Source organism: Amaranthus tricolor, chromosome 14 (assembly GCF_026212465.1).
Source record: "Amaranthus tricolor cultivar Red isolate AtriRed21 chromosome 14, ASM2621246v1, whole genome shotgun sequence".
Taxonomy (NCBI): domain Eukaryota; kingdom Viridiplantae; phylum Streptophyta; class Magnoliopsida; order Caryophyllales; family Amaranthaceae; genus Amaranthus; species Amaranthus tricolor.
Window position 1 is genome coordinate 2396785 of NC_080060.1, and position 27735 is coordinate 2424519.

The 27735-nt window shown below is 35.0% G+C and overlaps 5 protein-coding genes across 9 annotated transcripts; 1 reads left to right on the top strand and 4 right to left on the bottom strand.

The window, feature by feature from the left end:
- The first annotated feature begins 425 nt into the window (after positions 1-425).
- LOC130800545 (pentatricopeptide repeat-containing protein At4g01990, mitochondrial-like) lies at positions 426-8291 on the top strand. The gene is made up of 2 exons (XM_057664142.1): positions 426-851; positions 6573-8291. The coding sequence occupies exons 1-2, from the start codon at positions 516-518 to the stop codon at positions 7767-7769; spliced, it is 1533 nt and encodes a 510-aa protein (XP_057520125.1). The 5' UTR covers positions 426-515; the 3' UTR covers positions 7770-8291.
- LOC130800546 (protein ANTAGONIST OF LIKE HETEROCHROMATIN PROTEIN 1-like) lies at positions 862-6541 on the bottom strand. 2 transcript variants are annotated; one of them, XM_057664143.1, is made up of 4 exons: positions 5387-6537; positions 4082-4606; positions 3775-4000; positions 3065-3697 (listed from the first exon to the last, which is right to left on the bottom strand). In XM_057664143.1, exons 2-4 carry the CDS (start codon positions 4601-4603, stop codon positions 3195-3197), a joined length of 1251 nt encoding a protein of 416 aa, XP_057520126.1. In that variant the 5' UTR covers positions 4604-4606; positions 5387-6537; the 3' UTR covers positions 3065-3194. The 2 variants fall into 2 exon arrangements, with proteins under 2 accessions (XP_057520127.1, XP_057520126.1); XM_057664144.1 differs by lacking the exons at positions 3065-3697; positions 3775-4000; positions 4082-4606 and adding exons at positions 862-2571; positions 2675-3025 and having other exon boundaries at positions 5387-6541.
- Positions 8292-8639: 348 nt separating the features above from the next.
- On the bottom strand, positions 8640-13672 carry LOC130800547 (peptidyl-prolyl cis-trans isomerase CYP21-4-like). The gene is made up of 8 exons (XM_057664145.1): positions 13366-13672; positions 13045-13232; positions 11794-11836; positions 11592-11633; positions 10759-10844; positions 10025-10162; positions 9417-9567; positions 8640-9320 (listed from the first exon to the last, which is right to left on the bottom strand). Exons 2-8 carry the CDS (start codon positions 13194-13196, stop codon positions 9234-9236), a joined length of 699 nt encoding a protein of 232 aa, XP_057520128.1. The 5' UTR covers positions 13197-13232; positions 13366-13672; the 3' UTR covers positions 8640-9233.
- Positions 13673-14699: 1027 nt separating this feature from the next.
- LOC130799894 (ribonucleases P/MRP protein subunit POP1) lies at positions 14700-22146 on the bottom strand. Of its 4 annotated transcripts, none has more exons than XM_057663174.1 (11): positions 21663-22146; positions 20706-21191; positions 19444-19540; positions 19116-19223; positions 18817-19035; positions 18111-18229; positions 17545-18027; positions 16626-16734; positions 16010-16545; positions 15681-15845; positions 14700-15277 (listed from the first exon to the last, which is right to left on the bottom strand). In XM_057663174.1, the coding sequence occupies exons 2-11, from the start codon at positions 21143-21145 to the stop codon at positions 15079-15081; spliced, it is 2475 nt and encodes an 824-aa protein (XP_057519157.1). In that variant the 5' UTR covers positions 21146-21191; positions 21663-22146; the 3' UTR covers positions 14700-15078. The 4 variants fall into 4 exon arrangements, with proteins under 4 accessions (XP_057519157.1, XP_057519156.1, XP_057519158.1 ...); XM_057663173.1 differs by having other exon boundaries at positions 20706-21233; positions 21663-22145; XM_057663175.1 differs by lacking the exon at positions 21663-22146 and having other exon boundaries at positions 19440-19540; positions 20706-20845.
- Positions 22147-22822: 676 nt separating this feature from the next.
- LOC130799925 (uncharacterized) lies at positions 22823-27289 on the bottom strand. Its single transcript, XM_057663225.1, has 8 exons — positions 26939-27289; positions 26553-26620; positions 25855-25921; positions 25615-25763; positions 25432-25502; positions 24707-24775; positions 24458-24558; positions 22823-23501 (listed from the first exon to the last, which is right to left on the bottom strand). Exons 1-8 carry the CDS (start codon positions 27203-27205, stop codon positions 23199-23201), a joined length of 1095 nt encoding a protein of 364 aa, XP_057519208.1. The 5' UTR covers positions 27206-27289; the 3' UTR covers positions 22823-23198.
- Between the last annotated feature and the right edge of the window lie 446 nt (positions 27290-27735).

Below are 27735 nucleotides of genomic sequence, written 5' to 3' on the forward strand. Positions count from 1 at the left end.
TAAAGCCATTATCAATTTCAAAAGAGTTGTTCAAGTTTGTTCTAATTAATAAAATCAAATATTAGTGGATATCCAACATATAAAAACCAAATTAACAAAAATATTTATGTATAGAGTCAAAATGATTCAAACAATTTTTCATATTTAAAACCCGTCAAACACTTGATATACAACTCTTGCAAAGTGAGGATAGAAAAAGTATTAATAGTATTTATGTGTTTTCTGAATCAGCCAAATAAAAATATTAAGAGTAGTTTAGTTGTTAAAAAATAATATATTATTTCAATTTACAAATATACTGTACGTAAATATCTTATCAATCTGATTAATGTCTATATGCCGATCCATTCAAATCAAATCAAAACATACTTTATTTTATTTTGATCATTAGATCAATTTTAAACTTGTCTGATTGTTATTCTCCACATATTTTAAATTGTTAGACACGTCCTCTCAAAAACCCTCATAAACCCCCAATTTGCTGCCATGAAAACAACATACTAAAAGCTGATGAAATGAAGCATTCAACCATTAACATCCGTCTCATATTCATTGGTTTTCGAAGATTAAGACTTTTTTCTACATCTGAAAAACCACCAACTAATCCCAACTCCAACAATGTCATCAGCGAATGTGAATCATTCTCTAAGCGGTCTAATCGAATCCAATACAACAAAATAAACAAATACTATCTTAGCAGAAGATTATTGTCTGTATTGTCCACTGGTGAGAAACTTTCGGATGTTTTGGATGAGCTCTCCAGAAATTCCAGCAAGATTTTGAATGAAACCCAAATTTTTGATTGCCTTAAGATGTTTCGTAGCTATGGCAAATACCAACATTGCCTTGAGGTATAATTGATCCTCTCCATTTGTTTAACGTACTTTTTTTGCTTGTTTGATGAAGATTTCTTATGGGTATTTTAGAAATTTTGTGGGTTTTTGGTTTTGGTCTCTTTTTTGTTGGTTATGTTGCCCTTATTTATTTTTTAGAATAAACTAAAGATTTGAACTTTATTATTTGATAACACATAGACTATTAGACATAGTCCTTTGATTTTGTTATGATAGAGCAAAATTCTCTATTAAATTATAATTTATACTACTCTGTCTAGTTGAATTTGCTGCAAACATGGTATTATTTAAGGGAAGGTGAGAACATGGTAATAAATGAAGATATATTGAATTGTAATTTGTATGGATGACATTAACGGCACTTGGTATTAAACAGTAATAACGAGAATGAAAACTAGTGTAATTTTGGTTGAAAAATCTCTTACTACCTTGATGGTCATGCTTGTCCAAGTTTAATTATCTTATTTTTTTCATAAATTTCATTTCAATTCATTACTATTAGGAGAGGTTGTATAAGATGGTAAGGAAATTTGTAAAAAAAAAAAACTTTTATAATCAAAGTTTCGTTACCAGGGGAATAACATAACTTTTGATGAAAATTTATTCTATAAATTATTACCACTATTTAGTACCACAAATAGATGGAAGAAACATAGGTAGAATGAGGTTGTGGATGAGTTGAGTATGGAGAATAAGTTTGTGGATAGGAGTAGTAGAGAGGATATGGGGCCATAATAAAAATATAAGGGGCCGTTTGGTTCGCACAAGGGAATCGGAATGGAATCAGGAAAGGGAATGAAGGAGAAAGAAATGGATTCCCCTAATTTAGCCTAGTTGTTTGGTTGTGTTCAGGAAACGGAATGAACTGCTGAATGATTCCCTTTGTGACTGTTTGGTTCAAGCTAAGGAATCAAAATTTGATTTTTTAAATTCTTTTATATTTTCTCCAAAAATAAGTAGTTGTTATATGATAAACTTGAAAAAATTATTTTTTGAAAAAACATAACTCTAAATAATAACAACGTAGCTCGATTAATTACATATAATGACTTGTTTGTAGATCAAAATACATACGAAAAGTGTTCTAGTCCTTTTCAAAATCATTCATGGAACCACAACATTAGATCTAAGCATTACTATTTCCTCCAAGAAGACTCTTAACATAATCACTTTTCAAAGCGTCGGGACACTTTGAAAATATGAGGAGCTTGTTTGGTTGTGAGGTTAGAATGTTAGCCACTTCAAAAACTTGGTTAGGAGTTACACCTTCTAAATTAAAAGATAGTAGTTCCTCTAACACTTTCTCAGTCTGTTCAACTACTTTTTGCTCACGATCATCAGTGCGGGCCATCACATTTGCCATAGTTGAAAGATGAACATTCATGTCTTTCATGAATGCTTGTAAGCTAGCCAACTCATTAGAACTACCTTCACCAGCATTTCCTCTCTTACTTCTTTTATTAGAAGTTTTTTCAGTTTTCATTTTTTTAGCAGGAGGAGAAGTAACAGTTTGAGTGGCATTACCACTAGCATCAATTCCCTCATCATCACTTGAATCAAGTGTAACTTGTGGAGGGGCAACGTTTTGCAAATTCTGTATTGCTTCAACATAATCTTCAGCTGGTTTTCCGGTAGCGTAATCCTTGCCGTAAACATTCATTAGTTCATGAAAGTGCGGAAATGAAACTCCAAACAGGTTTTTGCAATTCGGATGATTCTGAACCAAACATTCAAATGTACAACATCATCAAAAAATCTCAAACATAATTGAACCATACTGTTCAAAGTAAACAATGTCAAATGTACAAAGGTTGGCATACCTTGCAATACTCGTCATAAACAGCCCGATCTACAGAAATCATTTTTTTTTCATCATCCCAGACGAATCCACTTGTATTTAACATTTGAGAAATAGCCCTAAACTTGGCTACAAGTGTCTTAAGTCGAGAATCAATGTGTGGCAGAGCCTTCAAACCACAACCAGGAAGAGCCTTACCTATGAGCTCCTCTAAGCGAACCATGTAGCCGCTTCTAAATCCATTTTCACACCTCCAGTGAGGATCAACAGCTAACTCTGACAAGGCTTCCACAAGAGCCTTATCTTCTTGGGCAGTCCAAAATCGTTTGTTTTTTCCCCTTCCACCTCCACTAGCACTACTTTCATCCATCCTCTATAACATTCAATACAAATAAACAAAATTGAACTATACTGATCATAGTAAACAAAATTGCATGTATATAAAAATGGAATGAACCAACAAATATTCAATACAAGAAATAAACATACAAGTCTGAAAATCAAATACAAGAAATGGAGGTTTTAAATAAAAATGAATAACATCACAAAGTAAGTCTGCGTTGTCTAGCCCTCCAATCATTGAACATATGTTGGGCCATTGTATTTCGGAAATTCGTCCATGGATCGGTTACAGCAATGGAGGTTATGTACTCCACATCATCTTCCTCATTAACATCACCATCATTATCATCACCATCATTATCATCACTATCATTTTCCTCAAACAAGTCCTCATCATCAAATTCTGCAAGCATGTATCTCTTTACCAAATTATGTAATAAAGCACAAGCAAGTACAATTCGACCATGTGTTTGTAAACTAAACCAAGAAGGACTTCTAAGAATCCCCCATCTTCCCTTGAGTAATCCAAAGCATCTCTCAATCACATTTCTAGCTTTTGCATGCCTTAAGTTGAAATATTCTTCGGCGGTTTGGGGTTGTCGGGGGCCATTATTCCATTCTCTAAGATGATAAAGATGCCCTCTATAGGGTGCAAGGAATCCTTCTCCATTAGTATATCCTCCATCACATAGATAATAACAACCTTGACAAATTAAAAAAAAAATATTACTCTCTTACTAAGTTAATCTCAAATAAAATCTAGTACGTCAATCAAATTACCTTTTGGAACTTTCAACCCATTAGGCCTAGAAATAGCATCTCGAAGAATCCGACCATCGTGTGCCGACCCCTCCCAACCAGGTAAGACATATATAAATTCCATCTCGGGTGAACATACTCCTAATACATTCATAGCAAGGGTACCTTTTCTAGTCCGATATTTGGATCGCTCATCACAAGGAACATTCACTAGAATCATTGTACCATCAAGGGCACCTAATGAATTCTACAAAACAAACAATATCACTTTACAATATGTAATAGTATCTCCATTTTATCTCAAATTAAAGTGTTGGTTTTTATTTACCTTGAAATATTTCCATCTTTCATCGTTGCAATCCTCTTGTATTGGTGTTGGTTTCTTAAGAAGAATATCATGTAACTTTAAGATTGCTAACAAACAAGCATGAAATTGTCTACTAATAGTTTCACCACTTCTATAAAAATGTGCACCCATCATTCTATTTTTCTTATGGTGAGCTAATGTGTATAAGAAACCCGCAACCATCTCTTCCAAACATGTGTTTCTTGTTTCATTTAATCCACCAATATCTCTAACCATCTCTAAAAGAACACCAAATGTGTATCGATTTATACGAAGATAGTTCCTACACAAAGTGTCACTTTCTCTAATCATTCTATTCAAGTTGTGCAATCTCATTTTTCTCCTAGTTTTTTTATCAAGCTTAACATAATGGGAATCGTATATAGTTTTTCTCATCGAGTACAACATCAAATGTAGCAACACAACACAATTAATCATAGTAATTATGAACCGAATACAATCCCAATTTCTCTTCCTTTTCAAAGAAGTACCAATGCTAGCCATTTTCTGTACAAATGAACATCAATAAGAACATCAAAGAATTACCAAGCACCTTGTTTCCATGTATTCTTGAAAACCAAACAAACAAACAAACAATGATACATAATCAAGTTTCTAAAATCCCAATTTTTAATCATACTAAAACAACATCAATAATCCCAATTTCTAAAATCCCAAGTTTCTAAAACAACATCAATTTGGATATCAACAATCAACAAGATTCAACAATCAACAGCAACACGATATAGTTAATGATACAGCAACAAGATTCATCAATTTAATCATACACCAATACTGCTTCAACAATCAACACCATACAAGATTCAAACATCAATTTAAATGGGAAATCAACAAGCATCAACAAGCATCAACACAGTGAACTCAAATTTGGTTTCAACAGCAACAAGATTCAAGCAACTGAAAACGAAGATTCAACTTTTAATGGAACAATACTGTTAATGAAAACGAAGATTCAAGCAACAAGATTCAAGCAACTGAAAACGAAGATTCAACTGTTAATGGAACAACACTGTTAATGAAAACGAAGAATCAAGCAACAAGATTCAAGCAACAGCATCAATAGCTAAATCTAAAACGAACGATTTCAACAGCATCAACAACATCAATGGAACTCAAATGGGAAAACGAACGAAGGAGCAGAAAACGAAATCTAAAACCTAAAATTGGAGATTCCGTTAATGGAGAAAGAAGAAAAAGCAACAAAAAAGCAAACGAAAACAGCAGCAGAAATCTAAAAAAGGAGAAAGAAGAAAAAGGAAGACTCACCTGTTAATGGAGATTCCGTTAATGGAGGCGCAGCAGCAGCAGCAAGGAGGCGCGAGGAGGGAGGCGCGAGGAAGGAGGCAGCAGCAGCAGTAGGGAGGCGAGGAAGGAAGCAGGAGCTGAATGGGGAAGGGAATGGAATGGGAAAGTGGAGGGGGAGGTGGGGAATGGGGATTACGTGATTTAGGTTAACCAAAACCTAAAATTGGGTAAACGGAATGATTCAAAATGCGAACCAAACAACATCAAAGGGAATGGGGTATTTTCATTCCCTTTCCCTTTCCTTAATACCCCCAACCAAACGCCCCCTAAATGTAGCTACGTCAACACTGTTCAGAACGGAAAATGTAGCAGAATTAACGAAATAATAGAGTATTTTGCTAATTTAATCAATGTGACAAGTAAATTTTGTTGTATGTAGATGTAGTAGTTCAAGTGTTGCAAATGTGACTTGAATCAAAATTGCAAACGGGACTTGAATCACAATGATTTTGGCTCGTTCATTTGGAACCTTGATATGGCTAGATTCCCATGCTTGTATGGAGAAGAGTTATGTTGGATCAAGCCTTGGTTACTTGAACCCTTGTTTTATGGTTAAGTGTTTTGTGTATAGCTTGATAGGGAAAACCCATTTGATGAAGCATGAATATTGTTGATCTTGAGTAGCAATGGCGAAATTAGGAATATTAGAGGCCTTATCAATTAAGCTAACATCAATCTTATATTTTTTATTCGATATATAAATATATAGTTTTTTCTGAAACTAGGGGTAATGCTTGCTACTAGGTGCATTCGCCATTGTTGAGAAGGGTATTCGATGCATAGTGTTCAAAACAGATTCGATGACCAGATATGTACTCAACCTTGTAACCCAACCCGACTTAACCCGACTTCAAAATGAATTTAAAATTAAGTAAAAATCAATATGGACACAACCCTGATTTTGAACTGGCATGAAACACGTGACTCAAAATCAACCCGATGACCCGAATAAACACCTCTAATAGTGTTCATTGTGAAGTGGGTTTTTTCGGTAAAGTCTTAATGGATGATGATTTTGTTGTTTTGTAAGCATTTTACTGCTAAATGCATACATCTTCTGGGACTGATTTTGTGCATTTCTGACTGTATGTCTGCTTCACAATAAAAAACCTGTGCTCCTTAAATCTTGTTGCATTGCTTCATACAGATACTGGAATGGTTAGACGAAGGTAAATTTTATCATACAGACCGGGAATATGCACTGCGCGTAAATATAATATACAAAGTTAAGGGCTTAAACGAAGCCGAAAAGTACTTTGACGGTCTTCCTCCTAACGCGAAGAAAAAATCGACCTATGGGGCTCTTTTAAATTGCTACTGTTCGGAAAATATGACTGATAAAGCACTTGGTCTGTTTGAAAAGATGGACGAGATGAACTATGCGTCTAACGACAATGCGTTTAGCAACCTTATGTGTCTCTATCTTAAAGTAGACCATCCCGAGAAAGTGCCTCCTCTTGTAGAGGAGATGAAGCGGAGAAACATTCCGCTACACAGTTTCTCGTACCAAACGTGGATTGAGAGCTATGCACGTGTGAATGATCTTGAAGGCGTAGAACGAGTTATGGGTGAGGTTCGAAATAACGAGCATCTTAAGAATGACGGGAAAATATATAGCTGCCACGCCTTGGTGTATATCAAGGTTGGTTTGCATCGGAAAGCTGTTCTATCGTTGAAAAAGACCGAGGAAATTATAGATGGTTCGGTTAATGTTGATCACGCTTTATACCGGTCTCTGATTGCCCATTATGCCGATGTTGGTGATTCAGTGTCGGTTTCTAGAGTGTGGGACAAGCTTAAGTTAAAGTTCAAAGCTTGTAACAATGCAAATTACTTAGCAATGCTTCAAGCTCTGTCCAAGCTCGACAATCTCGAGCATCTAAAGATGTGCTACAAGGAGTGGAGCTCGAGGTATAAGATTTACGATTCCAGGTTATCGAGTTGCGTTATAAAGTTTTACTTGGCATGTGACATGTTTGATGAGGCTGAAATCGTGCTAAACGATGCTGTAGATAGAGCCGGACAAAAATTATGGCCTCTTCATGTCCCGTTTGTGGATTACTTCTTGGAAAAACGCGAGATTGATTCTGCTCTGAAGCATTTAGAAGTGGCGTTGGCTGATCAATGGCCTTGGCAGCGATATGCAGAAAAGTTCGATCAATTTTTCGAGTATTTTACTGAAAAGAAGGATGCTGATGGTGCTGAGAAACTATCCCAAATGTTGCAAAAAACTTGTCCTCTGCCTCTTACTGTCCAATTGGGTTTGCTTCAGAGTTATGCAGCTGCCGGGATACCAATGCCTGCAATGCATCAAAGGATGGCGCTATGTGGATTGTCGAATTGAGATCGGAACCAAGCATGAGGAAGGTATAATCTGATCGAGTTAGGAGTAGGAGGTGTTCAAAACAGACTCGATGATTCAATATTTACCTGACCTTGGAACCTAATCTGATTTAACCCGACTTCAAAATGAATTTTAAATAATGTATAATCAATATACACACAAGACCCGATGTTAAACCGGCCTGAACACCTGATCTGTAACTGACTCGATGACTCGAATGAACAACTCTAGTATGAAGTATTGACTTTTTTACCTCTAGATTGTCCTTGGACTCCAAGTCTAGATATTAGAATTCATAATCTTGCCAGACCCGAAGCGGATCAATCTAGACCCAACCTAATGACCTAAATTTTTGGTTTAGGAATTAGGACTGAAGCCAGATATTGATAAGTTGATACATATTGACACAGATAAAATGTTGGGACTGCTGTATGTGTTTATTTACAGTTTATACTTTTTTAGGCATTTGTATAAAACATTGCTTGTTGACTAAAAGAAGTTATAATCTTTCCTTTGAGATTTTATCTAATCTTCATGAAGTTCATCAATAGAAAGATTCTCAACCGTTCATCTAAAACATGATCTAGATCTTCTCTGAGGCTTAATGTGATCGTGCACCTTCATGTTGGTGGTTTAATATTTGCTAACATTGGACTATATGTAACTTGCTCCCGTTGAATGCCCAATGCATCAAGTCTGTTTTTTTATTCTTAGGTAGGGACAATCTCCCATAAGTATGAGGGTGAGGGACAATTAATCTTACCATAAAATTAATCTCTTACCATAAGGACAAAAAGGAAAGATTTCAATTACTAGGTTAATTTAAACTAGAGAAATAAGCTTTGAAAAGCATAATCTTAACCCTTGGAAAGAAAATCTGTATAGATGCTTTTCCCCGAGGTCTCCATGGCGAATATTGATTTGTTGTAGTTGTAGGTGATTTTCAAAAAAAAGTCTTAAATGTCACACAGTGACTAAAGGTGTTCATAATAGACCCTATGGTCCGAAATTTACCCGATATTATAACTGAATCCGACTTTAAAAATGATTTACAATCATACAAAAACAATATAGACGAAAGCCCGATTTCAAACCGACCCGAAACATCTAATTCCAAATTAACCCGTTAATCCAAATGAACACCTCTTATAACTCACAATTTTTGGAAAATATGATGGACAAAAGCTTGCATAGCCAGGAATCTTTAAAGTAGCAGTCTCTTGACAAAACATGGAGCTGAAAGGTTTTTGATTAGGGCAAAAAACCAGCACTTTTCATTTTGCAAGATGTCAGTGTCGAAGAGACTTCGGGTAGTTTTCAGCAGAGCCCGAGAGGAACATACAACAGGCTAGAATTCTTCCGACAAAACGACTAAATGTTAAAGTTTACAATATTTGCATTTATCAACTCTTCTAACAAAACCTCGGAGATAAAACTTTTGCATTTATAGAGTACAGCCGTAGTCTATAACTTCTGTTCAAGAGTCACATCCATGATCCCAATGGCAGATTTGGGGACATAATGGTCATCGGTGTCCACCTCCTCGATTTCCTGAACAGTCGAATTCAAAAATAAAAGTCATTAGTTAGTACAACGAAGAACACAAAGAAAAACAATGGAACGGGAACAAAAATGGCAGCGGTTTACCTGGACAACTTCCTCTCCCTTGATAACTCTTCCGAAAACAGTAATTTTCTCATTAAGATCAGGAATGGGTGCTGTTGTTATATAGAGCTCAAATCCTTTATTGTCATGCTTTGCCTTAGAGGTTCCAAGCATAAATGCCTCGTGTTTTACGCTGCATAGCAACGGTGTCGTTAGTAACAAAGCACAATTAATAAAATAAAGGAAAAATTACCCAGAACAATCCAACCTTTTACTAATTTTCCTTAAATAATCCCAATTTTGATTAACCATGAATAGTTCCAACTTTAAGAGGTGTTTGTTAAGAATGTACCAAGATAACCTCTTACCTATACAACAAGGCATTTTGCATATAAAAGTAAATTTATTTTTTAATCTTAACTTTTAGTATTTTTATTATTTTTGAATTTTTATCTTATTTTTCTTTTTTTGGTAGCAATTAACCTGCAAAAACCGATTGCTATTTGAGCAACAATGTTTTTAAGTAAGTAATAATAAATTAGAATTATTCATGGTTAATCAAAAGCTGAGATTACTATAGAAAAATCAATAAAAGGTTAGATTATTCTAGGTTTTCCTTAAAGGAACGAGAAAGTTCTAAGCTAGTAAACCTTCTATCAAGTTGGCTGTAGTGCTTCCCCTTAAGGGTCCATTCTTCAGCAGGTCCGATACTGTGGATATCCCCCGCCTGTATCACGTAATGCTTTATCACGCGATGGAATTGCATCCCTTTGAAATGTCCCTTCTGACTGCAAACAAATTCAATTACTCGATAATCTACCATTCGAAAGCTGATGTTCTGATAATTCCTAAACAAACTGAAATCAAAACGGCGTGGCAAATCAATAGAAACATAACTTATGATGACATTCTGATAGTTACCGGATTAATAAAACATAATTCGCTAGCTGGTTCGCCTTTAAATTAGCATTTCGCTTAAAATGGTTCAAATCACTAAAACATAATTCGCTAGTTAATGACTTAGTCCGCCTTCTGGATTCATGATTCACTCAAAATGGTTTAAAAATAGCCTAAAATCGACCATAATTCGCTTTTTTAGATTCGCAATTCGCAAAGAGATTAACGAATCATGTGACATTGGTTCAAATACAGCCTAAAACCGATCATAATTCGCTTGTTTCGATTCATCATTCGCGAAACAATTAGCGAATCATGTGACACTGTACCCGATCATCAAAAATCAGTCTTGAATATCATAACTACTTCTATGTCCCAAAACCGAAAAGGTACAACATGCTCACGTATCTAGAATGCGCTTGACCTTTACAATGTGTGGTGTCAAAACAGTCATATAAAAGTATAGAATAACTTAACCATAACTCACCATAACTCAATAAAGTCATCAACAATTTCAGGAGATCCATCCTTGAATAGTTCCACACCAATGGTTCCTTTTGAAGTATGGATGATCTAGCATAAGACATAAAGACAATAATGAAATATAGAAGTTGAAATAAATAAACAAGGTTTTATGAAACTTATATATAACCCCACTAAGAAATAAACAAGGTCTCATCGGACTTAAATACAGTCATGCTGAGATATACAAGGGCTAGAAAAATGACAAGTACCAAGAAGGAAAGAAAAAATGTTATTAATAGAAAATAAACATATGACCATTGATTTGTTAAGTAAGAGTCCTATCAGCTACTCCACCACAATAATGTGTTGTTTCGATAAGTTTTTTAATATGAGGCCCTTCAAGTTTCAGGGCCATGTGCGGTTGGGCACCTCGCATAGCCCCTAAACCGCCCTTGTAGGGACTACAAGAATAGGTGTCACCTTTACATAAATAATGGTTATGATTGAAATTCCGGATATGTCAAGACCCAATTTGAAGAAGCGGGAGGCGGTAGCTCAATAGTTGATCTTACCACCTCCCAATCCTGAGGTCTCAAGGTTGAGCTTCGCTCCCCCTACAAATACCCCGTTTAGTGTTGTGCTCCCGAGCGAGGAAAGGCAAGCAAGGCTCCACTTTACCAAAATGATATATCAAAAAAAAACTTTTTTTTTAATTAAAAAACCCCAAATTATGAAAACTCTCTTATGGAAGCATTTTTTGTTGAGGTGTTAAAAGTTGTGACAAGGATCTAATTCCAGAACGGCAAAATCCATTCCCTTAAGAAATTACCAATGACTAATGAGAAACAAACATACCGCATATTTTGGAACTTCAGCATTCTTTGGATCACTGAGACCCTGGTGAATAAGAAATGAAAAAAGTTCATAAGAATTTAAGCAAGTGAAAATTGAGATTGCCACACGAATTAATATTAGAATGATGACCAGAACGCAGTGATCTATACTAGTTATACAAGGGATTATAGAAAATATTTAAAAGTAATACTAACATTTTTACCTTACGACTTCCAAAACGGATCTGCTCTGCAGTGTTCACTGATCTGCCAAAAAGTGGCATCCAAAAAAGGAATTGCTCAGTTACGAGAAGCATTGCTTAATTATGCTCCCATCCTAAAAAATAATCCTGAATTCTGAAGCTTAAAGCAAATTAAAGCAGTAAATTAACCCGATACAAACATTAACCTGATACCAACAACAATGCCAAAGTCTTAATCCCAAAACATTAACCCGACACCAAAAAGTAAAAAAGAGATTGTCCAACATACACTGACCAGCTTAGTGCTATGTTACTCAAGCTTCTCGGGCCAAGCTATCTCATGAAATTTCTATTTTTGGAGCAAATAAAGTGTTAAATGTCAACTTTCCATAATAAGCCACATCAAGGATTGAGGACCAGAAAGGTTCTGGGGTTCAATGAAGGTTAAAGAAGTATGTATCATATATTTAATGTACTACAGGCAAGAAACCCATATTCGATTTCACAAAATTTGTTCCGAGAAATGCAAAATAAACCGAAAAGCTTCCAAATTCAGCTAGAACCAGATTGAAATTTGTCCAACAACAAACATACTGCTCTCCCCGACTCCCCCCAACTTGGCCAACTTCAATTTTAACTCGAAACCATACATGTAATGCAAGAAATTACAACTGAAATGTGTTTAAGTAAATACAAATTTGTAGAAGAAACATCCCCAAATCAAGCAACAATTAGAGACAAAACAACCCCAATAAAACATACTAGTTTTCCCTCCAACTTCACCAGCTCCAAATCTCAATTTCAGCTAACATTTAAACACAAGATTAGCACAAAATATTCAAAATACAGCCACAATCAGACAACATTCACCTTAGCAAACACAAATTCTTATGAGACGGTCTCACCCTGAGACGTTCTCCATACATGGGTTGAATAATTCAACTAATATAATTAGTATGAGCTTCTTGTTTTGAGTTCTTCTCACCGAGAGACGGTCTCTCATAAGAGTAGCTACTTAACAAATCAAGCTACATCTATACCCTTTTGCAAACTCAACAATTTTCCCATCAAAAAAACATGCATTATCAAGCTCCAATTACAGCAAACAAATGATCCCAATTATTAACTAAATTTCTCTCAACCAAATTGCACAAACCCAATTCAAGTTAATATCTTTTTCACCACAAATCCCACAAACTAATAATTAAAACCATAAAATTCACAAATTTCTCCAAAAAACAGTTACATATGGGAAAAAAAAAAGTCACCCACCTCTGAGAAAAATGCCTATAAGCAGAGAAAATGAAGAAAACAACCATGAAAACAATTAAGCTGAACAAAATAATTGTTGTAATACTGATCCGACTTGGTGCTTTCTTCTTCTTGCTTTGCTGCAATAAAGCTTGTGGCTTTATTCTTGCCATCTACCCCTTCTTTAATTTCCCAAATTTCAAATCTTTCTAAATACCCAAAAAGAAAAAGATAAAAATTAAGCAATCAGAATGATGAACAATATTTATTTCCATAATTAGGGTTGATATTAATTCTCCAAAATTTAAAGAAAAAGAAAAATTTAGAGAATTTAAGACATACCCAAGTTGAAATTCAGCAAAAATTGGGCGTAATGAAATCTAAAAGCTCTCCCTTGAGATTAGAATCCGCCCACAAAAATTAATTTGTTGAAATTTCCCTTTCTTAAAAAATGATGAAAACTTTGTTTGGTTTTGTTTTAAGTTTGTACAGAAGATATTAGTTGGCGTAAAAGGGTGAAAAGAACTAATTGATTTATGGAATTACTTGTTTGTCAGATGGAGAGGATTCTGGGTTGGTTGATATGGTTTGGGAGTAATTTTCAATTTTTGAAATTTCCTTTGAGGTTAGTAGACTCTAGACAATATTCAAAGTGTGATGATGTAATATTTCAAATTACATCAATGACTAATTGAAAAAAAATACACTTTTTTTGGAATTTTATAGGTAAACAAAAAGACTTTCACAATTTGTAAATTTCTACAATATGAACGCAAAATTTATATAATTAATTTATTTTTTTAAATGATTACTTAAAAATTTTAAGTGAATATTTAAAAATTATAAAAAATATTTTACAATTATAAAAAATGATGACTTTAGAATTTTAACTAATCACTTTAATGATTATAGATTTAGAATTGTAAGTAATCACTTTTATGATTATAGATTATCATTTTAAAACAGTAAATATACATTGAATCAACTCAGTCTCCCTTAAATTAACTAAAATAATATATTGTATTTCGTATTAAAAAATTTACTTTTAATTATTTAATATTTAAGACATTATTTTAGATATTAAAATTGACACTCTTGATATTAAAATTAATTTAATTTCATGTATTAAGTAAAAGTATGAACTATGAAGTTTAAGAGTTAAAAGTTTTGGTAGTGTTAACATTGTATAGGGAGTAATTTTTTCCAAGAGAAAATGACTCTCCTCAACTACTCTCTGTATAAAAGAAAATTGATCATCAATGTTTTTTTTGGAAGAAGTCCAAAAAGACAAATCTCTAAACAAATTCACTTACACAAATTCCAATTCTTTTCAGGAAAAAAAATTTTCAATTAAGTTTTAACTTTAATCCAATAGGAGTAAAGATATGATGTTAAATTTTGCCAAAGAGTCTCCAAATAAAGTATATAACTTGTAATTTAACACTAAATATAACAAAAACAATAAAGTTTTCAACCAATAAAATAATTTGTTTATTAGCTAACTCTTATTTAAAATTAAATCTTACAAAAATATAATAATTTTAACTTTTCTAAAATGCATTTTTGATATTAGGTTTTTATATCAACGTGTTGCTCAAGTAAGAATTTCAAAGTTTTAACTATTTGGTGTATACTATATAGACTTGTGGTTGTGGTTTTAGAAAACTCAATGCAAACCTAAGAAAAGGAGCTTCATAGCCTACGTTATATAGGAAAAAAATATTGGTTAATACATTAAGGAAATAACAATTTACAAAGTTTTTTTTTAGGGTTTTATTAAAAAAATTTAAAGGAAAGAGGAATATTCAATCTGCATAATGTCTCGGAAGCTAGCTCTACTTCTATCTAATATCTAACATCCGATTTTCTGGATCGGATATTTTTGCACGCCTCTACTATCTATCATGTATATCTTGATCGTGTGTCTCAACTCTCGAGTCTGGGAAGCCAAAATTTAAGAATATTAAAAGAATCCCCTTTCAAAATTGAGACAAACACAATGTGGAAGTTTTGGTAGCTGAAAGCCATGAACTTCAATCAGGAAGAATTTCCTTGTCAAAGGGATTCCACATCTTCCTCTTGTCTTTCCAAAACAATGGTAGCAAGAGCAAGTCTATATGCCGTAGAACTCAAATTTCTGACCAAGACGAATATCTCCTTCCTCCTCTTCTTTGCGGGGAAGCGACTCCACTGTTCGTGTCTAAACCGAGCAAGCAGCACTGCTTCACAAAAAGCCACTGCAGCTGGTCTCTTGCTGCATGTTCGGAATGCAAGAAACTTTTATTACTTGCAGATATCGTAATGCAAAAATACAAAATCATCTAGGCAACCGGCAGAGCCGGTACTGAGTTTCGAGTGGCCCAAGGCAAGATAATAATTGTGGGCCCCTAATTATACAGAAGTGAAAGAGTAGGAATCTCATGATTAGATAAATATGAATTTGGGTTAGGCTTGTTTTAGTTGTCTGAGATGGGCCCGGGGCGCAAGCCTCACTTGCCCCCTCATAGGGTCGACCCTGAAGCAACGTCATCATCGATAATCATGGATTTGTGTTTCACAAGTGGAGTTTGATGAATTATGCTAGTCACGTCCGCAAAAGCTCAATGGATGGAAAACTAAGCTAAGAAGTAGAGGTAGCCATGGAAAGAATCACAAACCTTCCTCGAACAAATCCGGTGGTGACAAAGCCGATTGGCGCCCTATAAGCTTCCCTAGCAGCAGGATCCTCAGGCAACTGAAAATCCCACTTACCGGATGGTAACTCTTTGAAGTAAGAGCCAAAATGAGCATGAGGCACTTGGATGCCCTCGTCATTTACTAACCTGCGAGGATGAAGCACCGATTTTCCATTAAAATATGAGAAGCCTAATGAACTTCCACATATTTTCCATTATCAACAAACAAGGAAACTGTAGCAGAAGCTAATAACTAGAGCGAGCAATAAAAAAGCTTTCATATTACATTAAGAACAATGAATAATATTTACCTAGAGGTTAAAGACGTTATGTCAGAAAAACGAGGCGCACAAACAACTGCTCTCTCATCGAAAACTCCTTCCTTAAAAGCATGCAAGACAACTCTAAGATAACACAATCTCCTGTCAGTAGTCAAACTGGTCAAGTTTGAGCCCTGGCTGATCTTGGCTTCATTCATCATTACATGTGAAAATCTCGGCCTATCTATCCCTTTGGGATATATCAGCAAATTTTCACCAGACACTTCCTTCAAGAAAGAATTTAACATTCTGGACGTCCTTGCCACGGAAACTTCAGAAAAACCACAGTTATTACTGAGTGGTACGTCATTAAGTTTGCCATCCAGATTTCCCGAATAATCTCCATTACCCTCCAGATTGCTCAAAAACCATTTGCTATTCCAAGGAAGTTGTATAGGAATTCTTAACGGTCTTGTGGCAAAAGATTGATTTTCCATTGTCTTGTCAAATGCCGCTGCTGCTTTTTCCATCATGTAATAGTTTGCATTGCAATCAGGAAAATCTTGTGGAAAACACGGCAACCCAACCTGCAAGAAAGATGGAAAAAGTTTGAAAACATGATGGTAGAAAAACTAAACAAGAGTTAAAATTAACTAGGGATGCATACATCACAAGCAATCCAATGCTTCTCTCTCAAACCGATTGCATGAGCTCCACCAGATATCAAAGGAATCCAGAGAGCCTTAACCCAACAAATAGGAAGTATAATAGTCCACCTGAAAGGTGAGGGAAAGAGGGATATCATTAGGATTCCAACAGAGCCAAAAAAGTAGCTAGGAGAATCTTTCAATTAAGTGTAGAAAGTTGAAACTACGAGGTGTTCAACACAGACCCGATGACCCGATATTTACCCGACCTTGGAACCGAACCCAACTTCAAAATGAATATAAAATAAATAAAAATCAACGTGGACACAAGACACAATTTTGAACCGACCCGACACATCTGACCCGAAAATGACCCAATGACCCGAATGAACACCTCTAGCTGAAACCACGAAAATGATCATAGTCATCAATTTGTTAATCCTGAGTGGCCATAAACTCTAATGACCGAACCACAAGTACAACAAGATAGATCTCAAATATTAACAAGGTTTTTACAGCATTAAACTAGATTAGGTTGTTGAATTGAATAAGCACATCAAGGTCATAAGATATTCTCTAAGCCTATTGAGTAGTACAATTAACAAGTCTCTCCTCTTAAAAACCTCTAATTATATCCCGTGTTTCACCTCCCCCCTATTTAGTTTAACTAGCAGTGTCCTCAAATCAAATAAACTCATTAACCACTAGTCTTTTGTCCCTTCTGAGTTCTCAATCATGCCCCCTCTCTAAACACCATCATAAGACAATGGAGTTAAGCATAAGGTGTCACTACAAGTGTAAAGTAAAAAGCTGGAGCAATATAGAGTTCTTTAGTCAAAGAATGTCATATCAGAATACTAAGCAACCTATGCATCTCAAAAGCAGAAAGTTGAGTACACCGAGTTTCTTACAAACAAGCATGGAGGTAAGGAAAGCTACCCAATATGGAGGCTTGCTTCATCAGCATTTTTCAGTAGCATGATTGGACACAAATTTGAATATGAACCCTCGGTAGTCTCAAAAATCGTTGAAGCTGTACTCTTCGAGCAAAAGAAATCCAAAGACTTTTGATGCCTCTTTGAACAGAGAATATGCTCTTCCATGGGTGGATTAACCCCGTTACTGGCATCCCACAAGTCCTTACACATAAATAAAGAGGAAGTGCTTTCATCTTTTGACAGTGAGGTAGAAAGTACTCCTTCCTTCATAATTAGGTTTCCTGTAGAGTTCTGTTCACACTTGTCTTGCATGGACTCCTTTGGATCTTTGGATAAATGGGCAACTGGAAGTACTTCAGCCTTTTTGTGACATGAGAATCGTGGGTCAACAACTGTAAGTAAGACTGCCGTGCCAGGAGAAAAGGACTCTTCCTTCCCAAGATCTCCATCGGTATACTCTGTGGTTGAACCAGTCTCCACTGAACTGCCAGTAGCAGGCAACATATATTTATTCATCAGCACTAGAAGATTATGGAGAAATTGAAGACACCAACAAAGATAACTCACAAAGTAATAGGACGCAGCAGCTTTTGCAGAAGTTGAAATGATTTCAGTCCCATGACTTCTAATGTAGCAAATTTCCCGTCAAGGGACACACAACCAATCACAACACCTGTGTCGTTCATCTAAATACAGCATACAATACAAGTCAGACACTCAGACCTCCTATTACAGAAAAGCACATCCAAGAAAATCAAAGCAATTCCTGAGCTACTGAATGTAATACTTAGTTAAATATCAATCAAGCTTTCCTACAGAAATTATAAGGCACCAACACACATTGGTGTTTCCTACCGGACTGTTTGGTAATCGGTACTAAATGGTGGGAATGGTAATGGAAAGTTAGTGTAACTTCGGTTGGAATGTCTCTTGAAAAATTTAATACTCATGCTTATTCTTCTTCAACAATCTCATTTTCTTCACAAAATTCATTTCAAATTCCAATGCATTACCATTTAAGCATGTGGTATTAGGTGGTAATGAAAAATTGTGAAGAAAAAAACTCTTTTATGATCAAACTTTCATTACCATGGGAATGACATAATACATATCATGAAAATTTACATTATAAGTCATTTCCATCACCACCAATTAGTACCGTTAACCAAACGGTTCGTAAAAGAAACAGAACTTATAAAGAAATCAAGTCAAAATTAATAAGGAAAAGGAGTTCTAAGACTAAAAAAATATAATTGTGTCAACAGGTGATTACCATCTTTTGACAAGCGAGTTTTAGACAATCAAGTCCTTCATCAAAAGCTGATGGATGCATCCATATCCAAAGTTGACGTAAGCAAGAGCTTGATTTAATCTCTATACTATCCTCAGTTACTCTATCATTCGTACCAACTATGCTTTGTTGCTGCAATGGTCGCCACATAAATGTCACAGGGCATATTGCTTTATAACTATCCTGTTTGGCATGATGAAGCTGCAGAGGAAACAAGACAAATCATGTCTACTATCATAAAATTTCACGCAGACATCCAGATTTCAGGTGATGCTACCAACCATAGCACGTCCATATATTTCTCCAGAAAGCAACCGAGTGCAGTTATCTTCACAACGATCTGTTGGAGAAGGACGCAATAACATGCTAAGAATTGATGACAACGTATCCTGTAAAATTGTTAAAAATATTTCAGTAACTCAGAAACACATCCAGCGTGAACATAAGATTACGCAGAATCTTTTCACAGTTATAAAACAAAAAATTGACGAGCTTTTGAGGTCCTTTTTCTTCTTAGCTACTCTTCTCCAGTTTTATCACCTCAGTAGTCGAACATTATGTTAAGAACTTCATAGTAAAATCATGTCAAAGGATGTGAGAAATGCCTGCCTCTGGGCCGTCCAACTGAACAGCACTGTAGTAGCTTGCGTCATGCACAACAGCCCCTTGTCTGTGCCACTTTAAAAGTGCCCTTGATCCCTTTCCTCTTCACAATATCAAAACACAAATTGCAGCTTTAGTATAAAGACCAAACTCAGCAAATATGTCGTCACAGAAAAATCTAAGGGTTTTTCCTTAGGAAATGAAAGAACCAAAGTGCCAATTGCAAACCTGCAAAGGTTCAAAACAACACCCAATATCCTAACTAAATCCAAGACAAAAGAAAAAAGCAAAATTTAGCATGTAATCAATTTGAACAAACAAACTGCATAATAAAACTCATTTTCTGAACCCATTAGTTAAATATACTACATCCTCTTTTTCCTTTGGATTTTATTAAAACTAAAAGAGTAACAGAAAGTGTAAGTCTAAGATGTACAAGAACATGGCTTTCAATCTCACGACCAACTGATTGACTTACTATCCATTTCCAAGCCTAAATAAAACACATGATCCTAAAATCCAGAAAACCCTTGTATGACTATTAATTCATAAAAGCAAAAAACGAAAAATACAGCAAATGTAACAATAAATACTTCTTGAGCAATTTGATCAAAAATCCGCGACCTCATTCTGCCGTAACTAATCTTCACAAACTGAAGCTAATTAAGGTTTTAAATCACCTTCCCATGAAATTTAAAGTTAATTACATATATTGATTAGATAACTGATAACACGGATTGGTGAAAACATAATTGTTAGCAGTTTATCTATCATTTGATTTTTTTTTATTGATTTAAAGGTCAGAGAAGTGAGTATTTTTTAGCATTCAATTTTTTACATAAATCAAATAATGTACTCTTACTAAACATATTGCGATGTTTACTTGACTTCAATCTTATATCAAAGAATATCAATTGCCCACATTCTATAATCAACATTATAAAAATTCCAATGGCTTTTGCTACTATAACCTTCCAACCACTAATTCAGTTGTTTTTTTCGATATTGCACAACCCAAAATCTTTGCAACCGAAAGAAACAATACAAATCTTACAATTTCACCACCGCAAAGATACATACAAAGCATCCTAAAATTGGTCAAAATCTTTAAGTAACAACTTTACTCAAGAGCAAACGAAATAAAAAAAATCGCAACTATTAATTTTCAAATTCATTTTTCATCGACATCATAAAACAATAACACAACAAACAATAAAAGAATAATAATAATTATATAGGAGGAAAAACAGAAGAATTTAATAGAATACCGTCCGTGCAATCCAGAAGGAAGATAAAATCCCCAAAGCTTCTCCATCGTAAAACGCTTAGCATGCCAAACATGAGTGCGCAACCTCTTTGTTCCATCTCCCGAAACACTAAACCCGAATTCTGGATTCTTCTTTGTTAACTCAATTTTTCTCCGAACTCTACGAGGCAACTTCTTTTGCTCATTGTCATTCTGATTTTTACTCTCTTCCTTATCTTTTGAAGTCGAATGTTTCCAAAAACGTCGGTTCTTGGACTCGAAACCCGTGGTTCGACGGCGTTTGCTGCGTCGAGAACGAAAGTCATTGCCGAGGCGATTTGAGACGATTGTGTGGAGGGACTCGATCTCGGCAGCTCTACATTCAGCATATTTTCGGACGTCTAGGGTTCGTGGAGGCGCCAATAAAGCTTGACGCCGAAGCTTGGCGGCGTCAGTGTCCATAATAAGCGGAACAGGAGACTAATTTTGGAAGTTACTTCGTGATCACCTCAAAGACAAAAAGATGCTTTTTCATTTGGCACAAAGTTGTCTATGATCCACAAATTAATCAACAAAATCAGAATTCTTAACGCATTAAACATACTTCAATTACTCACATTATAATCAATAATTGCACTTCAATGATCCACATTTTAATCACAAATTTCAATCAAATACATGTATAACAAGCATACTAAAAAAATGCAAAATCAGTAGTTCAATCAAATTAATCAGAATACTATGCCCATTAGTCATATCTACATAACCCACAATTTTAATCACAATTATCAATCAAATACATGTATAGCAAGCAAATCAAAAATGAAAAATCAGTACTTTAATCAAAATATCAGAACTTTAATCAAATTATCTATAAAAAGTAATAAATCAATACTAAGTTAAATTAATCCTAAATCCTTTATACAAGAACCTAATCAAATTAACCTAAAACAAAAAAGCAAAGCTTAAAGCTAGTTACCTAGCTTCCCGACTACCGTAAGAAAGGGTAGGCAACAGAAATGGCGGCAAGAGCGGTGGTGGTGATGTATTTATCCTCTACTTGAGTACCCAAGCAATAACCCAAAATATAAATCAATTAATTTACTTAATCCAGCCAAAAAATCAGAAAGTTAACCAAAGAAGAAGTTATTCGGGATTTTTCAGATTAAAGATTGAAAATTGGAAGGCATTTAAGAATTAAGAATTGTATTAATGGAGGGATTAAGGGGGTAATGATGATGAATTTTATAGATAAACCGCACTCCAGTGACCTGCAGGTCGGTGGCAACAATCGGGCTGGCTGGTGGGATGGCGGATTGGCAGGGCTTGGCTTGGTCGGACGGCAAACGACAGACGGCCACAAAACGGCAGCTTTGAGCCAGAAGAATGAAGAAAGGAGGAAATAGAAGTAAAACAGAAGGGGTTTTGTGGGGGTTTAACAATTTGTATTTCTCATTTTCTACTAACGTACTCAAGAGTAAATTGGTTTTTGTCTCAAATAAGGAAGATAGAATCTCTGAGTTGTAGTGGGTATTATTTTAATTAAATAGTAGTGTGAAATAATAATTGTATTGGAAGTATGAGGTTGTAGTAGGTATTATTTTAATTAAATAGTAGTGTGAAGTAATGATTGTATTGGAAGTATGAGGTTGTAGTGGGTATTATTTTAATTAAATAGTAGTGTGAAGTAATGATTGTATTGAAAGTATGAGAGAGAAAATAGTTATAAATAAAAGAAAAGGGGTACATTAAAAGAAAAGGATGGGTTTTAAGGGGTAAAAGTGTGATAAAAACTTTCTAAAAATATAAAGTATTCTAAAGTGAAAAAACTTTTGAAACTACTCGTTATAATAATGTGGAAGATTATAATTTATTTATTTTCTTAATAACTATATTTTTTAAATAAAGCAATAATTTTAGAAGAGGGATTTTTTTACATATAGAGGATTTTTTGTGCTTTTTTTTATAAAAAGAGGTTGATAATAATAAAGAAATTAAAAAATTCTAAAAATATGTCAAAAAATATCAAAATTAGTCTCATATTATAGATATCAAAAAAATATGATTATTCAAAAAAATTTTAAAATTTATTTATTTCAGAAAATAGTTACTTAAAAAAATAAGTATATTTTCAATAAATCGAAACACTATCAGAGGGAAGATTTATATTTCTCTTTGTTTTTTTATACCCAGCAATCATTACCTGAAGAGTTTTTTGAAAAAAAAAATTATGACCGTTTGAGAGAATGGGTCACTCGATGACCTATTAATACCCTTGCTTCTTCGGACAAATGACCCAATATGGGTCTTTGAACAGTGGAAAACTAAAGTTTGTGCATATAAACATTAAATTAGATCATTGTTAACCCTATTGTTGTAATGACTAATGAGTGAACCGTATTGTTGTATAACAAATTTAGTACATTTCAATAGTAACAAAGAATAGATCCCAATCAAAACCAACAAAAAGAGAAGGCAAAAAATATTAAAATACAACATATAAATTGCTATCGATCTAAAGCCGGTCGTCCATGGGAGTAAACGGCACACCTTGACGCATAGAGACACGATATCCCACAAAAACAGATAAGCAGAAAGCGACAACGGAGAATAAGAGAGAAAAGGCAACAGCAGCGTCCCAGGAGCTTGTTGTGGTGGACTTGGTTGCAGAAAGCACAGATCCTCCGGAGATTAAATCCAACGGTAGCCAATCACAGCTGACTGTATAATGGCCTGATCCATGCCATGGGTTACCGTCCACTGGATACCAAAAAGCAGCTGAGAACTTGCTCGTCTCGCCAATCTTGAACTGGACATCCTGTAATCAAAAGAGGAACATTTTAATGCCAACTACAGACAAACATCGAGCTTGATATGTTGCCTATGTACTTATCGTATGTTTCAAAAAGTTTACTTGGTCCTCGACGTACTTGGGTGCTAGTAGGGCTAACTAATTGAAGTTAAAAAAATATAACATTACGTACTGCAAAGAAACTAGAGATTCTATCATGCGTGTGTAACAAATGAGCTACTCATAGCAGACTCCGGACACATTGTGTGATATCCCTGATTGACCTTTAAAGAAAATGATCGACAAAAAAGAATTGATAGACTACCCATATGAACAAAGTGCATCTTCTTTTCATGGGAACCCATTTACTAAGAACTCCACAGTTAAGCGTGTTTAGTGGGGAGTAATCTTAGGATGAGTGACCTCCTAAGAAGTTTTCTCGAGTGCGCATGAATGTGGCCAAAATGCGCTGAAAAGACTTATGTTGGTTTGTGGGGCCAGTCTAAAACTTCAATGGATAGTCACCAATGGTTTGATGGAACCGGGGTGTTACACATTGACTGATGTTTCATACATTGAACTTTGTTGCAAAGGTAAGTTGCATGAATATAGAAACAACAGGGTGTAATCCTAATAGTTACTCCCTCGATCCTGACCAAAAATCTTTCAGAATATTTTGGGCATATGGGGCAAACTTTAAAAGACTGCAGAGTCACTTTAATAAAAAGTATGCTTTCCATACACAAGGGTAGGCAGTGCAACTCAAGTCTGAGAACTATGAAAGTTTTACTCTTAAAGCCCACATACTCTCATGCACCAAGCACAACCCCCCTCTCTCTATCTCTTCCCCCTTTTAATAGAATATGTTACAGCAGTTTGTTCAAAATGAAAGGAAACAGGATAGTGGGATACTAGAAACGTATGACAATCGTGTGGGAAGTTCTAGAGCCTAGCAAAACAATAATAATAGAATATTGAATTACCTGTTGAAACCGATCCATAGTCCTCAATGGTCGTGAAAATTCAAAATAATATGTGCCTTTCTGTCCATTTGATGCATATGGGCTGTCTTCATCCACAAAACCTGTCAATGCGAGCACAAGTATTACAAACATTCATCAAAAGATATTACAAAAGCACCATACAAGTTTTTGGCTAATCACACATCAACAAAGTCGATATTTTATGTGCTTTGATGTATGAGAAGACAAATGAAAGAATGAACCAAAAACCTGAGTGAATATTGAGGCTGCTGTGCCACCAAGCTCCTTTCCAATCATTCTCAGCAGTATTATTGGCTCCTGAAGGAAAATAGCAACACTATATATCATGTTTTACAAACCTCAAAAGAAAAAAGCAGTAGAGGCCAAAAAGATGGAGATAGGAAATGTATTAAAGACGTTGATTAAAATGGCCAGCGTAGCTTTCATGTGCAAGTACTCTTGATAATTGTCTTTCTTTTAAGGTGTATTTTAGCTCTTTATCTTTTCGTTTATGTTATCGTGATTGTAACAGGGTGGTTCATCGTTTAGCTAGATGGGCTGTTTCTAGGGCTTGTGATGAGGTGTCGGTTGATGTTGCCCCTGCCTGGCTTGAGGATGCTTTGTATTCTGATTTAATTCAATCTGAGTATTAGCCTTCCTTTTCTTTCAAAAAAAGTTTGCAATAAAATGAACGAATGTGGGGATGGAAACGGTGTCTTCCAAGAGAAAGCACCACCAAATTACGGTTCTATTTAGTTTGGTTATAATTGTGAAAAGTTCTAGAGCTTTGCATGTCTGAACAAATTTTCTACGGTATAGATAGGAGGGAAATATTCATTTGATCAATGAAGAAACCTAAAGTACAAACTTATCACATAGAATTTAGAATACTTCCTCTCAAGGAACAATACAAGATAAACATAAAAAGCAACTGGAAAAGTCATATTTGCCCTTGAGTTACTAAAATTTTGAACCTGCGGGTCCATGTCCATCAAGGTATCGACAATGTGGGTTCCAGGCATACACATCGACCAAATGACCAAACCTACAGAAAAGAAAATCAAAGAAATCAAAGAAAGACAAGGTTTGATATACTCTAGGACCATCGCACAGCTTAGCTACTCGCAATGAACATACGGAAACATGAAGCACTAAACCTGTCATTTCCGGTTCCAACGTCTAACAAGTTTCCACCATATAGACGACCAGGAATAGCAGTTCCTATTGAGAAATGCATAAGGTCAACTTCATATCCACGGCATGTCTTATTGGTGCAAGAGTCGGGAGATGCCTTACAACCACCCATCTAAAACAAAATGCAAACTTTGCAGTCATTATCGGATAACAGACGGAATATGAGAAAGACAACGGCAAAACAAGTTCATAGAGATGCTCACATTATGATAAGTAGCATTCTCGCCAATCTGAAACATGAGAGCAACAGAAGGACATTTGTTATTATTGCTGCATCAGTATAAGGAAATAGTCAGCATATGCCCATCCACCTAGATAACATAAGCAGATTAAAAGGGCGTCCGCCATCGAACTCAGCAATGACAATAACACAAAACAGGCAAAAATCAAGGCTCTTTTTGTAAAGGAACCAACTCAACCAAAAGCTTAAGTTGATGGTTGAGGCCCCAAAATATGTTATATATTCTAACACGCCTCCTCACACGAGAGCCCATTGGGTTAGAAGTGTGGATGCGCATAGGCGCTGAGTATTCCGCTTTAAATGAGAGGTGGTTGAGATTCGAACCCGTGACCTTTTGTCACGTTGGCTTCTAATACCTTGTCAAGGAACCAACTCAGCCAAAAGTTTAAGTTGGTGGTTGAGGCCCCATGATATATTATATATTCTAACATTTTTAGGGAGTGAATGAAGCAATTTCAAGTTCATAGATACAGCAAAAGCTCAAACAATTAATCTTAAGTTGAAGCAAATTTTACCCATATGTCAAATTCCCTCTCCATCAACAAATCCATCAAGTATTGCACATCTATATAGTTATATAACAATGCTAATTAATTTAGCAACAAATAAATCATATTCTAGAAATGGCATACTCCATAAAACAAAGCCATTAGAAGTTACCTTTTGGAATAAGCATATTCTCCATCAACTTGCAACAGAAAGAACACATCTTTACCATCATGTAGTGCCTAAAAAATAAAGAGCAAGAACAAGATCACTATATCATACTAGATCAATCAATACTCATAATACACCAGCTCAAAAACTAATTTCAAATTTCACTTAAAACATTTTAAATCAAATTATTAATTTAAATCAACAACCCACATTATGCATAATCATCAAAAATGAAAATTTCATCAAATAATTGAACTTCACATCAAAACACAATACAAGAATCAATGTATCAGATAACATAAGATCAAGAATAATCCATGATGCATAAACCATCAAAGCTCACATTGAAAACCCAAAAACAAAATTAAACTTTGGATCAAAAAAACTACCTTAAGAGTCATTTTTCCACCCTTATAAGCATCATCTTCATGAGGGTCAAGAGCAGGAAGGAGAGAAAATTCAAACCCACCAATGTCTTGCCAATCATCTGGGTGCCCATCAAGAGTGACAACACCAGGTCGAAACTGAGCCACGATTTGAGTGCCCGAATCAGATGACTCGCAGCTCCACTCGCCCGATTCGGTGTGTGAGTTGACAAGTGCAATTAGTAGCGTGAAAGAAACTACAGATACTAGTACAAAAGGAGGTCGAAACATCCTCTTTTTTGGGGTGGAAAAGAACAAGGGAAAAAAGAGCCCAAATGGATTTTGTTATTGGGGATTGTTGGAAATGGCCTAGCATACCTATGTTGACCAATGTCTTGTACTACTACAACATAGGTTAATATTAATCGAATAATTATCTATCATACAATCTACTAATTGATAAACATTTTTGCCATTTGTTACTTCATGAATTAATTTTTTGCCATTTATAAATTTGTCACTTTATGAATCAATTATTTTGTTATTTGTCACTTTATCTAAGTATTTGTGTCACCAACTTAATTTACTAGCCTTTGTATTCTTACACTATTTAATTACCTCTATTAGTCTTAAAGTAAAACACTATTAACCTTTTGACAATTTGCTATTTCATGCTATTTGGAATTGGAATAGTTCTTTTACTTTAGTGCAAGTGCAAATGTCTCTTTTATTTTCTAATTACCTCAACTAATGTTAGAGTAAAACACTACTAAACTTTTGCGATTTGCTATTTCATGGTATTTGAAATTGGAATAGTTTTT

What these genes read in the sequence shown, in the direction of transcription:
- LOC130800545 (XM_057664142.1), top strand. Translation starts at nt 516, where the DNA reads ATGAAGCATTCAACCATTAACATCCGTCTCATATTCATTGGTTTTCGA. An exon ending in AATACCAACATTGCCTTGAG is followed by an intron (nt 852 to 6,572) that starts GTATAATTGATC and finishes TGCTTCATACAG; the next exon opens with ATACTGGAATGGTTAGACGA.
- LOC130800546 (XM_057664143.1), bottom strand. Translation starts at nt 4,603, where the DNA reads ATGGCTAGCATTGGTACTTCTTTGAAAAGGAAGAGAAATTGGGATTGT. An exon ending in AAAGATGGAAATATTTCAAG is followed by an intron (nt 4,001 to 4,081) that starts GTAAATAAAAAC and finishes TTTGTTTTGTAG; the next exon opens with AATTCATTAGGTGCCCTTGA. An exon ending in TGGGTTGAAAGTTCCAAAAG is followed by an intron (nt 3,698 to 3,774) that starts GTAATTTGATTG and finishes TAATTTGTCAAG; the next exon opens with GTTGTTATTATCTATGTGAT.
- LOC130800547 (XM_057664145.1), bottom strand. Translation starts at nt 13,196, where the DNA reads ATGGCAAGAATAAAGCCACAAGCTTTATTGCAGCAAAGCAAGAAGAAG. An exon ending in TACAGCCAACTTGATAGAAG is followed by an intron (nt 9,568 to 10,024) that starts GTTTACTAGCTT and finishes GTTGCTATGCAG; the next exon opens with CGTAAAACACGAGGCATTTA. An exon ending in AGGGAGAGGAAGTTGTCCAG is followed by an intron (nt 9,321 to 9,416) that starts GTAAACCGCTGC and finishes TCGACTGTTCAG; the next exon opens with GAAATCGAGGAGGTGGACAC.
- LOC130799894 (XM_057663174.1), bottom strand. Translation starts at nt 21,145, where the DNA reads ATGGACACTGACGCCGCCAAGCTTCGGCGTCAAGCTTTATTGGCGCCT. An exon ending in AAATATATGGACGTGCTATG is followed by an intron (nt 19,036 to 19,115) that starts GTTGGTAGCATC and finishes TTTCCTCTGCAG; the next exon opens with CTTCATCATGCCAAACAGGA. An exon ending in ACCGGATTTGTTCGAGGAAG is followed by an intron (nt 15,278 to 15,680) that starts GTTTGTGATTCT and finishes CCGAACATGCAG; the next exon opens with CAAGAGACCAGCTGCAGTGG.
- LOC130799925 (XM_057663225.1), bottom strand. Translation starts at nt 27,205, where the DNA reads ATGTTTCGACCTCCTTTTGTACTAGTATCTGTAGTTTCTTTCACGCTA. An exon ending in GTGGAAAAATGACTCTTAAG is followed by an intron (nt 26,621 to 26,938) that starts GTAGTTTTTTTG and finishes TTTATTTTTTAG; the next exon opens with GCACTACATGATGGTAAAGA. An exon ending in TGATGGACATGGACCCGCAG is followed by an intron (nt 24,776 to 25,431) that starts GTTCAAAATTTT and finishes ATTTTCCTTCAG; the next exon opens with GAGCCAATAATACTGCTGAG.